Source organism: Zonotrichia leucophrys, chromosome 2 (genome assembly GCF_028769735.1).
Source record: "Zonotrichia leucophrys gambelii isolate GWCS_2022_RI chromosome 2, RI_Zleu_2.0, whole genome shotgun sequence".
Taxonomy (NCBI): domain Eukaryota; kingdom Metazoa; phylum Chordata; class Aves; order Passeriformes; family Passerellidae; genus Zonotrichia; species Zonotrichia leucophrys.
The window spans coordinates 26534871-26547054 of NC_088171.1; the positions used below are offsets into that span (position 1 = coordinate 26534871).

Below are 12184 nucleotides of genomic sequence, written 5' to 3' on the forward strand. Positions count from 1 at the left end.
ATTTAACATAAATGTTAACTTAGGGCCAAGCGAGTACTTGGTAGAAATCAAAACAAATAGATAGGTCTCTAATTTTTTAATGCATGTTTTATTCAGTCTAGTTACTCTAAATATGGGAGTACTGTAAAATATCTGTTCTCTAAACTATTTCTCAAGCGGCTGTAAACTAGAGCCTATATCCTTCCTAGATTTGTAATCCACTTGAGCACTCTGCAGGGATTAATCCTAAATCAATGAAAATCACACCTGAGGGCTTGAAATTTTCCCATCACAGGAGAATACTTCACCAGCATTTGACCATTTACCAGTGAGAACAGCAGGTTTCACATATTCCTCTGTAGGATCTGTTGAAATCATAGCTGAAATATGGTTAGTGTTTCAAGGACAGGTAGGTAATCATGTCTAAAGTAAATTTTCAAACATCATTTAGAAAAGCAAACTGCTGTTCAGAAGCTGGCAATGTTCCCTAAGGACAATGAAGCCTTTGTTCCTATTCCTGACCAACGTTACTCAGGGGTTTTTTGCAGAGAATAGGCGGTGTCTGTTTACCCAGATTAAAACGTCATTTGTCAGTCTAATAATCAGCATCCTGCTTTTAAACTATTTCCCTGCCGGCCAGCTTGGGCTCTATGCACTTTATCTTTGCCAGCTTCCAAAGCTGCATTTCAAATATCTTGTCCAGACTCATTCAAGGAAATATTTCCCAAAAGACACTGGACATGTCTTCTTTTTGGGTAAGCTTTATGATGTCTAAATGCAGAAATTGTCTTATCAAACACAGAAGTTGTCTTATCAAGTGTAAATCTGAATATGCACAAATTGGTACTATTCCCAGTGGGAGAAGTCTCATGCATCAGCTCCATCTTCTTGCTTTAAACTATGCAAAAGTAGCATTTGAGTCTCATTAGTAATTGTACAACTACTAGTACTTTCTCCAGGAGAATAAGTTAGATTCACAGAGCCTTGATTATTTCATATAAACCTATTGTAATTGCACAAAATTTCCAGTTCTGCCAGTCCCTTTACTGGCCAGCACTTCTTGTTCAAGAAGTGTCAGCAATACCAACTGAGAACCAGAGCCTTACAGATGTGTGGTGGCTCTCTGATTTGGTCTGGTCTTTGCAGCAAACAGTTTCAGTGTTGCTGAATTATTTTTTGTTTGTTTCATTTTGTGAGTCAGAGTTGTAGATTTTACATATATTTTAAAAGCAAAAACTTTCTAAAAGATCCATAGGTACTGGTGGTGAGCTGAATTCTCAGTCCTTGGGAGTCTCAAAGAAGTTGAGCATGAGTTTCTCTTACATGTAGCATCTAGGAATTTTATTCTTCACTTCAGGACAAAATGAGGAAACTATTACAAATGTTTAACAGTATGAAAAAAACCCATGAAAGAATGGTTGGAAAAAATTTGCTGTGTCCTATTAGCCACACATATTTGTGGGCTAGATGTCTGGGCCCAGGAGAGACTGAGAAAGCTGTTGCAACATATAAATCAACCAAAAACATTAAGAGGTTTCCTATAGCTTTAGCAGTTAAACAAAGGTTAATTACACATGTTCAGCTGGACCAGCTAGTCCCTTGACTTTTAAATATATAATTGTGTATGCAGGAGTATTGTTTCTAAGATGAGCATGAGGTAAGAAAACAGTAGAATGAAGAATGTGCATGTCCCATGCTAGTTATTACTCAGGAGTGGAGAGACTCTGAAGGACTGAAGAGAGGGCAACACCTTTTGATTTTACTCTTTTGTAATGTGCTTGGATGGCTGAACTCCAAAATGTTCCAGCAGGAGCACTTCATCAAGGGAACACCTTCACAGTGGGTTTTCTGCACAGCTCCCTGCTTCCTGCTGCCAGTCTGCACATTCTGTATATAATACCTGCCTGACCTCTCCCCCTGACTGCCCTTGGGGGCTTTGGACTGTTCAAGAGGGTCAGGTTTGAGGATGAGACTCACTTCCCCAGGATCTGTGCCTGTGTGCAGGAGTGTAGAAGCTTGAGTAATGAAACCTGCCTGACCTTGTAGTTGACTTTCCTTTGAGAGGGAATCCTGAATAGACTGGATGATTTCTGTGGTCTTTTCCTACCTGAACTTTCCTACAATCCTAGAAATGTCAGCTTTGCACATGTTTTGCACCTCCATGTTTTACCTTCAGCTCCTCCATGTATTTTCTTGCTAGTCCCTGCTGCTGCTTGCATTCAGCTCCCTTCTGCAGCCCAGGGAGCCCCTGCCTGACCATCAGCAGTGCTGATTGTGCCCATCTCACCCTTTGAGTCTTCATGTTCTCCCTTTCCTTCCAGAGCAACAGGGGCATTGTGAAAGTTCTGCTTGTCATTCTGAGTAGCACTACACTAAGCATCTCTTTGTAGTCCCATATTATAGAAGGGTGGTTAAAATATCTTTTGTGTCTGTGCCATTTCCATTATGTGGGAAAGGAATTGTTTTGTTAGATTGCCTAACTACAAGGGGAGTTTGCCCTCCTTCCAGTGTTGTGTCCTGGTTAATGCACACTGGGGTTTATGGGTCTAAAAGTCCTTTTCTCTGTCCCTGTACAATCACCATGCCTATTGCTTGCTGAACAATGATCTTGCATTTCCTTGGTATTGGTAACCCTGGTACTGGCACAGTTCCTTTTTCTGTTACAAAAGCTTCTAATCTCTGAGGAGAGATTAGAAGGAGGTAGCTGCTGTTAAAAATGATGATTATAGGCAACGTGAGAACAGGATCCAAAATGTTTTTTAAGTAATAAAGTGGGGCCAGTGCTGCTTGTAGCACCTGTGCATAACTTAAGCCCAGTGCTTATGAATTATTTGCAATTCTTAAAAAGTGCATGCATAAAGACCAGGAAAGAAATGCAGCAAGGCAGGAAACACTTTCCCTTGATGTTCATTCAGCATCATGCTGATATTTAGCATTTCACTGCTGTTTCACAAATACATCTGCTCAATATTAGAGCAGGAAGCACGCTGGTTAAAGAAAGCACAGTTAAACATAGCCAGCATCCAAAAACTGTATGTTGAGACCCACAGGAGGAAATGTCCAAATAAATGCTTGCTACCCTCTGGTAACCAGCTGGCAAGTAACTGCCTGAGAGGAAGTGGAGATCTTGGATTAACAGAATATTCTGAGTTGGCAGGGATCCACAAAGATCAAAGTCTAACTCTTGGTCCTGCACAGGACAGCCCCAAGAGTCATGCCAAGTGCCTGAGGGCATTGTCCAAACACTTCCTGAACTCCATCAGGCCTGGTGCTGTGACACTTCCCTCAGGAGCCTGTTCCAGTGCCCAACTACCTTCTGGGTAAAGAACCTTTCCTAATATCCAACTTTAACCTCCCCTGACATAACTGCAGGCCACTCCCTTGGATGCTGTCCCTGGTCACCACAGAGAAGATCAGTGTCTGCCCCTTCTTTGCGCCTCATGGAGAAGCTGGAGACCAAGAGTGCTACCAGCATGTCATGGGTGTGAGAAGTCAACATTCACCTGAGGGTAAGAATGACTTGATGTGACTTGAATGAATTTTATATCACAAATCACTTCCAGATCTGATAATAATGCTGGCCTCTCCTATTGTAGCTGTGTGATTAAGAGGTAGTGGTGGAGTGGGCTCCCATGACAGAACAAGATGCTACAGAAAAGAGTCTTAAAATAAATAAAAGTAAAAATATTTCCCTGTGCAAAATGTACCAATTAAAAAGAAAAAAAAAAGAGAGGAGTTTAGTGAAATGATGTTCTGAATGAAGCATGTTCTCAGGGCTGTAATGTCAGAAAGCTTTGCAGAGAATGGGTGTGCTGGGCTGTAGTAAACCCCTCAGGTTTAGCCAGGGCCCCTTGGAGAATAGAATGCTGACACAGCGGCAAAGAAGTTTCCTGTCTCCAGGGACATCCGCCTTGTACCTTATCCCTATAGCCATGTAAGGCAATATTGTGTTAAACCCTACTATTGGTCACTTATGGTCACTCTAACACCTTTGCCATTGGTCAGGATTGGATCCAGGCCAAGGGTATAAAAGTAGCATACTGTACCCCTACTAACTCGGAAGAAGAAGAGCTGAGACCCTTCACGGACCCCTACAATAAAGCCATACTCGTGGAACAGCCAGCGTCTTCTGCTTCTCCTCTCTCTACCGTCTGCTGGAGCCTTAGGCCAAGGGAAAAGCTACCTAGCAAGCAAAGCTGAAATCACAAGAGCTGCCTAATCACTAAGAGCTGAATATCTCCCTGCTTGCTAGGGGCTAACCCGCGGCCTTGGTCCGAGAGCGAGCTGGCTTCTAGCACCCAGTCCCCTTGGGGACTGAGCTCTGGAGCTGTAACAGCTTGCATAGGATATGACCAAGCAAGGCTCATTTACTGGGCCATGGCCAGTTTGAGCTGACTGGAGGGGTGGGTTCAGCCTGTGCCCCAGGCTGTATCCAGGAGGGGCCACGCTGGGTGTATTGAGGCACAGCCCAAAAGCAGAGTCTGAAACTTTTACTTCTCTTTCAAACCTCCTGCACCACCTTGGACCAGCTCATGAGCTCTGGAGCCCTTCACTTTTTATTTATTGACTGATTGTCAGAATTTTTCTCTTGATTTGCAGATTCAGCAGTATTGCAATGGTTATAGATGGAGGGGGTTTCTGCCAGGGGATTCACAATGTGATAATGGGGTGTGCAGCTCTTTGGTTTTCATAGTATGGTACAGTGCATACAAGCCCTTTTCACAGCTGTGTTCCTGCTTAGTGTAAATACCTTGGCCCTGCAATGCTCAGAATCTGGTTTGTGGAACATCCTGTTTACACAATGTTCAGGTTAAGCCAGTTTTAAGACAACTTATGAATTTGCCAAGGAGCAGCTACAGTGGCCTGTAGAAAATGTAAGTTTTGAGATGAATTAAGAGGCAATTTAAGCAGCTTCTGCTGAGTTTTGGAAGTTGTTACTTTGATATTCCTTCTAAAAGCTTGTTGATGTCTCGCTGTTTGTTTTACAGAAGCATTTTGTTGTTTTCCTCCTGGTGGCACTGCAGGATAACACTGTGGTCCTTGGGGTCCTATACTGCAGCTGCATCATTTAAGATGCTGGGACATCTTACTGACACAAGTTCTATTATGCTTGACTTGAGGACCAGTACCACACCCTTACTCCATGATAACCTATAACTGATTTGATGGGACCTATGTTGGATGATTTTCTCCTCTTAAAAAGGAAAGAGCTTCAGACAGCTTATGAACTGTAAACAAATCAGACACACCAATGAGAGTGTAAAAAATCTCAAAAAAGCCTGACATATGACTGCTAAATTCTTGAAAACTCTGCTCAAAGGATGGTTTTCACTCAGATACATTCACTTGTATCCTTTAGAATGTCCAGCAAGTACTGACTTTTGATTGACTATATTGTATGGTTCATATGGAAAAAGAATGGAAGATTTCTACTTGGAAACATGATTGTTCCCTTTAGGAAGAACATGGAGCTGCCTCCAGCACTGCCCTCATCAGTATACTTTCCAGTTATTACTGATACTGTGTATTTTGGCAGCCTTTGCCTCAAGTCACTTATGATCTGTTCAGTTACATGGTGTGCAGACTAAAAACATCCAGTCATAGTTCTCTGAGGGAGCTTGGAATGAAAATATTAATCTTCAAACCCAGATTCTATATGTGAATCTCATTATGTGTTAATTAATTTGAAAATACTGCCTCTCTGGTCAGCAGAAATATACCTTACCTATTAATTTACAATGTAGTTAAGACTGATAGAAACTATCCTTTGAGAAAACATGATGCACTAGGGAGTTGCCCTGAATGAAGTAAGTAGAAGCTGAAATTACCGATTATGTCATGAATGTAATTCAGAAGAATTACTAGCTATTTGCTTTCCATGGAAAAATCTGTCCCCAAGCTCAATCCCCACACCCATGTCTGTGTGCTCAGCCAGCCCAAGGCACCCCAGGGCAGCAGGCAGCAACCAGGCCACAAAACCCCTGAAATCCTTCGTGCTCTCCAGTGCTGAGCATCTCTCTCCCCTGCATCCTTGTTGCCCTGTTTTTTTAAGATTTTTCTAAGCCTTCTGATGTTTACATTCTTGTCATGAACTTTCTCACACACTTTCTGTAAGTAACTTACTGTTTTACATTCTTTTATAGAGGAAGAGAAATTTGATGGACTGTTGGTTTGTCCAGTGTCATTGGAGAGGTGGCACTTTCACCCTCCAATCCACTGTCACTTTAAAAAATCTATAAATGTTGGAGTCAGAAAATAAACTTCCCTTTTTTACCTCGAGAACAGGGGTATGTGCACGTCGTGTTATTTCGCGTCTCACAGTGACAAACCCCTCTTCCCAGCCTCTGTTTCTGAAGGAACATCCTGAGGGCCTTTCTGATTTGTTGGTCAGTTTTTTACTGCTCTGGTAGGATTTTTTTTTAAGTGTCCTGAAAGCTTTAAACTGCTGAGACAGGAACACCAGTCAAAATTCCAGCAGCATTTGGGATTAGTTTAGTTATTTTAAAGCTAATCCAAAACTCTTTGGGGGTTTTACTCAGATGTTGAGCTTTTGCTTGCCAGATTTATTCTTGTCAAAGCACTTATTGACCACTCCTTTTATAATAAGAAATGGTTTCTTTGTGCCCCAGGGTTAACTATGCCAGATGTTGGTGATCCCTTTTGCCCAACCAATAAAATGCAAAAAAATCTCCCTTCTCCCTCCCTGTCCACTCTTAGGGAGGTTACAGCTGCCAAAAGCAGGGACTGTGGGACAATCTCTCCTTCTTTTGTCTTATAAATTGCTCTAAAATAGGTCTCACATGCATTAGAATGCCAAAATAGAAAATCTTTATGGATTACATTTCAGAGCATTTGGCTGAATTTCTACATATTCCTAGTTAGGAAAAAATGTCACACTTCAGTAGCATTTGGCTAAAAATTTGAGTTTCACTTATCCCTAAAGCTTAGAACTGATTTTGTCTCATGAAAAAAATATAATAATTCTCCTGGAAGTAAAGACCCTTATTTTTAAGGCAGTCCCAAGCAAACAAGTCTAGTAAGTAAATATAATTTATAATTCATATTTTGTTGTCTATCTACCAAGTATGGCAGCTGAGATGTCTGCTTACATTTGCCTGTGGAATTTCAAAACCTTGACCTGCTGCAGATTGGCTTCAGCAGCACCTGGAAGAGTTCTACAACTGAGAAGGTAAAATATCAGCCTAGAGAGACAAAAATGATTCTAAAGAATGATTGATAAGAAGCTACAGGAGGAATAACAGTAACATCTAAGATCTCAGTGCTGATCTTATAGTTTCTCATGTGTCAGCAAAAAAATTGCTCTACTTGCTGGTAGAGCTGGGGTGTCCCAGGTCACACACCTGCCCATGAATGCTTTGGCCCTTTCACTGAGGGGTGGAGGAGGGGGAGTTATTTGTTTTGTTAATTACAAAGAATCATCAGGTTACCCATGAGAACATGTTTGTAACTCTGTGCTGTGATGCCCTTGCAAGCTTTGGGAAGGGTGTTCTGTATGTACAGATGGTATCAAAAGAGTTCAGGAAGCAACCAAGAAGCGTGGGAATGTGGCACCAAATCTATACTGTCCATAAAATGTTTCCTTACAAATGGGGATATTGGTCTCAGCCATGCTATCAATAGCATAATTTATAATTCACCTTTTTCTTCTTCTTTATTTTTCTTTTTCTTTCCACTTTTCCTTCCAGGGAATGTCTTTGATGACAAGTTCCAAATGAGGAAACACATCAATCAGTTTTCCAAGGATGTTCAAAAGTGCAGTGCAGGAAATGTTGCATATCTTCAGTCAATTTAGGGTAACAGAGAGGAAATTTGAAGATGTAAAAGAAACAGAGGAGTTTCAGAGAGCAGACAGCAGGATGGTCAATGCAGAGGCAGTGTTACTAATGTTTGAGTGAATCCTAGGGACAGACAGTGAGTGAACTGGGTTAAGGCAAACGATTAATTCTGTTTGATAGTTGTGAACAAGAGAGTGGTAGAGCTTCTCAAAGTGAAAAGCTGCTGCTGTTCTATGCTGAGCAAATGAAACACTATTTTCCTGTTAATTTTCTGAGTCCTTATCTGAACTCTTAGAATCAAGGATGTCAGAAAAAGAATTTATCTTATAATGATCAGTTCTAGAAAAGTCTGTTATTCACTACTCTTAGCTTTTAAGGTTTGTAGCATTTGTCCTGGTCTAGCAGAAGATTTAAGGATTAAACTATTCTAGCTTTTAAAATTTGACAAAAAAGAGTTTGTTTGCCTGTGAAAACTGTAATTCTCTCAGCAATGATCTTGTGTGATTTGACTCGACTCGGGAATAAACCAGTGGATGTTTGGCAAGCAGGGCCCTCTCCTGGTTCATTGCCCCATGACACCCTTGGGACGGCAGAGCTGGGTGAGGAGACACAGGAGCCAGTGCTGCCAGTCACTGCTGATGCAGATTTAGGGAAGAGCCCTCTCAGGGTGTATTTATGTGCTTTTCCATGGTTTGCTAAATGTCAGAGCATAAATTCAGAGTTTGCAGTCTGGAGCCACACAAAAAAGACCTTAACAGAAAAGGATGTTCATTTCAGGATAATCTGATTTGAACAGCATACAACTTTCAAAACAACATTACAGCCTTCACTTTCCCCTCTTTGCTACAAAAAGTTTAGTCAACTCTACATGAAAGTGGAAAATAAAGCAGTGGTCTTTTGTATAACACTGGTGTAACTGCATTTAAACAAGTCCTTGCATGCATGTTAAAGAGTAACTGCTTGTTTTATACCCTTGTTAAGTTACAAATGATGTCACTATTTGTACTAAAGTTTGTCAGCCTTACCAGAAAGGTTTTCAATAAACTTTATAGAAGATATTACAAACCCATAACCTACATCTTCATATTTATTCCCAATCTCATTGTCCCCAGTATTTCTTAGACAGATGTATTTCTTTGTCTGGAGATCTGGAGCTGAACACACAGCTAATTCCATCCCTGAAGCAACTGCCCAAGCACGCAAGATTAGAGCCGTTTTGAAAGATCTTGAAGATTCCTAATCTCTCTTGCAATTCCAGTGGGCTTTGCTGCTGTGAGTTTCCAGGTGCAGCTAAATGTAAAATGTTCCTGGTAGGATTAAGGGGATCTTCATAGAATGCCTAGTACAAGATAATGTCTTTCAGTTTTACTGTTCCATGTCACACAGAAATTAATTGTGCCCTTGGAGGTTTTTTGAATGGTCATCATGTTACTATGAGTATATTATCATCATTTTAGTTCTGAGTATAAGATTAGGATGTTTTCTGGGGCTGCTCTCAATTTTTTAATTAAAGGCCAGACTTTTGGGAAAAAAATTAAAAACTTTAGACTCTACTTCCAGCACAGTTTTACACAGAATTAGGTTTGCATCCTATTTGCTGCAAAACAAGTTCATTTTGCAAATACATCCTGTCATTTATTTACAAATTGTACAAGTCAGTGTTTGAACATATCAAGAGTTGTCCATACAGCCTATGTAGATTCCATTATTTTGTTTACAAAGAAATAATGATGCTTGACTCTTTATCAGGCATTACTTCCCAATTTAATCATATTTGTCATTTTCAGTTTTAACAATGAGCTCATATTGGGTTATGGCTAACAGTAGAAAGGATATCAGTAAACATTAATACATATCTTACAGTGCTTTTCCCTTTTTTTTTAGTTTAATAGCATATATTAGATTATTAGAGGAAAATAACTCTTTATTTTTTAACCCAGAGACCCTGAGAAATTGAAATGTACTGACTAGCTTAAAGGACATGAAGAAACCAGTTTTTAATGTAATTCTAAATGAAAGTCCAACCTTTATAATTGAAACTATTACATTGATGTTAATCCAAGTGTGCTTTAAAAATGGAAAAAACCCTAATTACCAATAGCTGTGTTACATTCCAAAGAAGAACTCTAATAAATGGAAATCTTTATTTATGTCTCTAAATGCTGTATTGAGAGTGCTAATTTCAGGAACTACTCACTACTGTTTAAATCTAGAGCATATTTTATTCTTCCATGAGACTAAGAGACCTTGGTCATTAACCAAGTGTAAACATTTTTGCTATTTTAATCCTAAAATAGAATCTCATTATTCCCATGAGCAGTAGTATCAAGTTACTGTAAATTCAGAGGGAAAAGTGTGTGTATGTGTGACTTCAAATTATTGCTATGGTGTTGCAGCTAACATACATTATGCAGGAACCTGGTTAATGTGCAGACAGCAGTGGGGAAAGCAATAAAGCACAGCAGTAATAATTTCAAGCTAACACATTATTTTGGATTCTTCTCAGACAGTTCTTCCTCAGTACACATGAACTTTCAGCTTCGAGAGTTCCCAACAGAAGTAATTTCTGGAATTAATAAGAAATTGTTTAATTTTCCTGAAAAGTTTTGAAAAACATGCTCTGCAGCTCAATAAAATTTTCCTATACTGAAAGTTGAAAGAGAGTATTTAATGCAAGTTATTTGGGATAAGTTATATGGCTTTTATAAAGGCAGTTATGCACTATTGATAAGAAACCTTTCTGAAGGCCATGCATTGCTCACTAAGCAGATGTATCAAAGATAGCCAGTATAGTCTGACTGGATTTCCAAAATGTAAGGTCCCTCCCCAAGGGAAAGTCATAGATTTGAGAGGGACAGTCTTGTAAGCTGTGAAATAAATAAAACTAAAATTGGGATAAAGAGTCAGTGGAGAGATGTCACTGAAAGATGAATGCCACAGTCTGTCCTACTCAAGATAAGTGATCTAGAGAAGTGAGAAGCGAGTAAATAGGGAGGTGACAAAGTTGGAGTTGGTGACAATATTGTGTTCCTCTAAAGTAGTTAAGTACCATAGTAAAGTAGTAAAGAAAAGGAGTGGCTGAAATGCAGAAGGACCTTGTAATTTTGACTGTACAGGCTATGAATTGAAAAGGAAAACTTTTGATCAAAACTTTGGAGTTTTGATTAATTTAAAATAAAACATAAGCAAGAAAAGAGGTGATTGATGGAGGAACAGAAGGAGACAACTTACTTATTCATCAATCAACACAGGTTTCTCGACATTCTTTTTCTGTTTCAAATCTATTGTTGGTACCATCACAACCTCCATACCAGAACTGGCCACAAGAATTGCCAGCCTTGTCATAATACCATTTCACCACATAGTTCCAACAATCTCCTGGTTTCATAGGTTCCAAGCACCTTGGATCTGAAAGTGCATCAGTAAAAGTTAGCTTGGATTCTGGGAATAAGTTATGTTATCTTAGAAGTGCCTCCTTCAGTAAGAAAAGCATCCCTTTTGTTTTCTTTCTTGTAGTGCCTGGCCAAATTCCACTTCTATTAATGACTTACCTGAACAGGCCCTAAAAAAATAAAGGATTAGTTGGAAGCAAGACTGCATGCAGTTGGTAAACACGGGTATCATCTGAGTCCAAAAATCTGTCTCTGACTGTGTGTGATGTCTGCAGACAGAGAACCCAGAAATACAAAACATAATAAAATCTAAATCATATTGGAAGAGGGAATGGGGTTTGCTCATCTTCTTTTTTTTTTTTTTTTTTGGTACAGACTTGCTACCCAGAACCTGCAGACAGAATTTATTACTCACTTTTTTGGGTTCTTGCTACCTCTGCTTGCCACGCAACTGGCTGGTGATCTTCATTAGCAGTTCCGCCAACAAAAGGATTGACAACTGGGCTCAGGGGTCTGATTTCAGATATGTTATAAACTGATTGACTGCGAGGAGAGGTGGTCACATTGTGGCCCTGAGCAGATGGCAGAGGTTCAGTGTGTGCGGATCGCGATGGATTATGCTGCAAAAGGAGTCAAAATCTTAAAACTCTGTCTGGGCATTATGCTATGACAAAAAAAAATAGAATTATGCAGGAAACTTTTTCTAAGCAACATGAGAAAAAACACTCTTAAAAGCAGATTGGTTACTGTGATGATTTAGTATGGAGCCATAATTTTCTGACCATGAGACCATAATGAAAAGGGAAAGTAATACCTCTGATTTAGCCACTAAGCAGAATTCATTCAATTTAAGCTAAATTCCAGTCACTACTTAGTCTGCAATACAAATAAAACAAAAAATGGGAAGAATTTTTGGGTAAGTCACTGCTGCTTAACATCTAGTACACCCATTGGGCACGATCTGACATCTTCAATCTGTCCTATTTCTGGTTAACAGCCAGTTGCTAATCATTAGAA

At 39.7% G+C, this 12184-nt stretch overlaps 1 protein-coding gene across 1 annotated transcript in view; it reads right to left on the reverse strand.

Moving 5' to 3' along the window:
- Positions 1-10202: 10202 nt before the first annotated feature.
- Positions 10203-12184, reverse strand: part of COL28A1 (collagen type XXVIII alpha 1 chain) — a 58515-nt gene continuing 56533 nt past the window's right edge. Inside the window, exons 33-35 of the mRNA XM_064703301.1 lie at positions 11583-11787; positions 11007-11183; positions 10203-10341 (exon numbers count right to left, since the gene is read on the reverse strand). Coding sequence (XP_064559371.1) covers positions 11014-11183; positions 11583-11787 — 375 coding nt within the window. The 3' untranslated portion in view covers positions 10203-10341; positions 11007-11013. The remainder of the gene's footprint in view (positions 10342-11006; positions 11184-11582; positions 11788-12184) is intronic.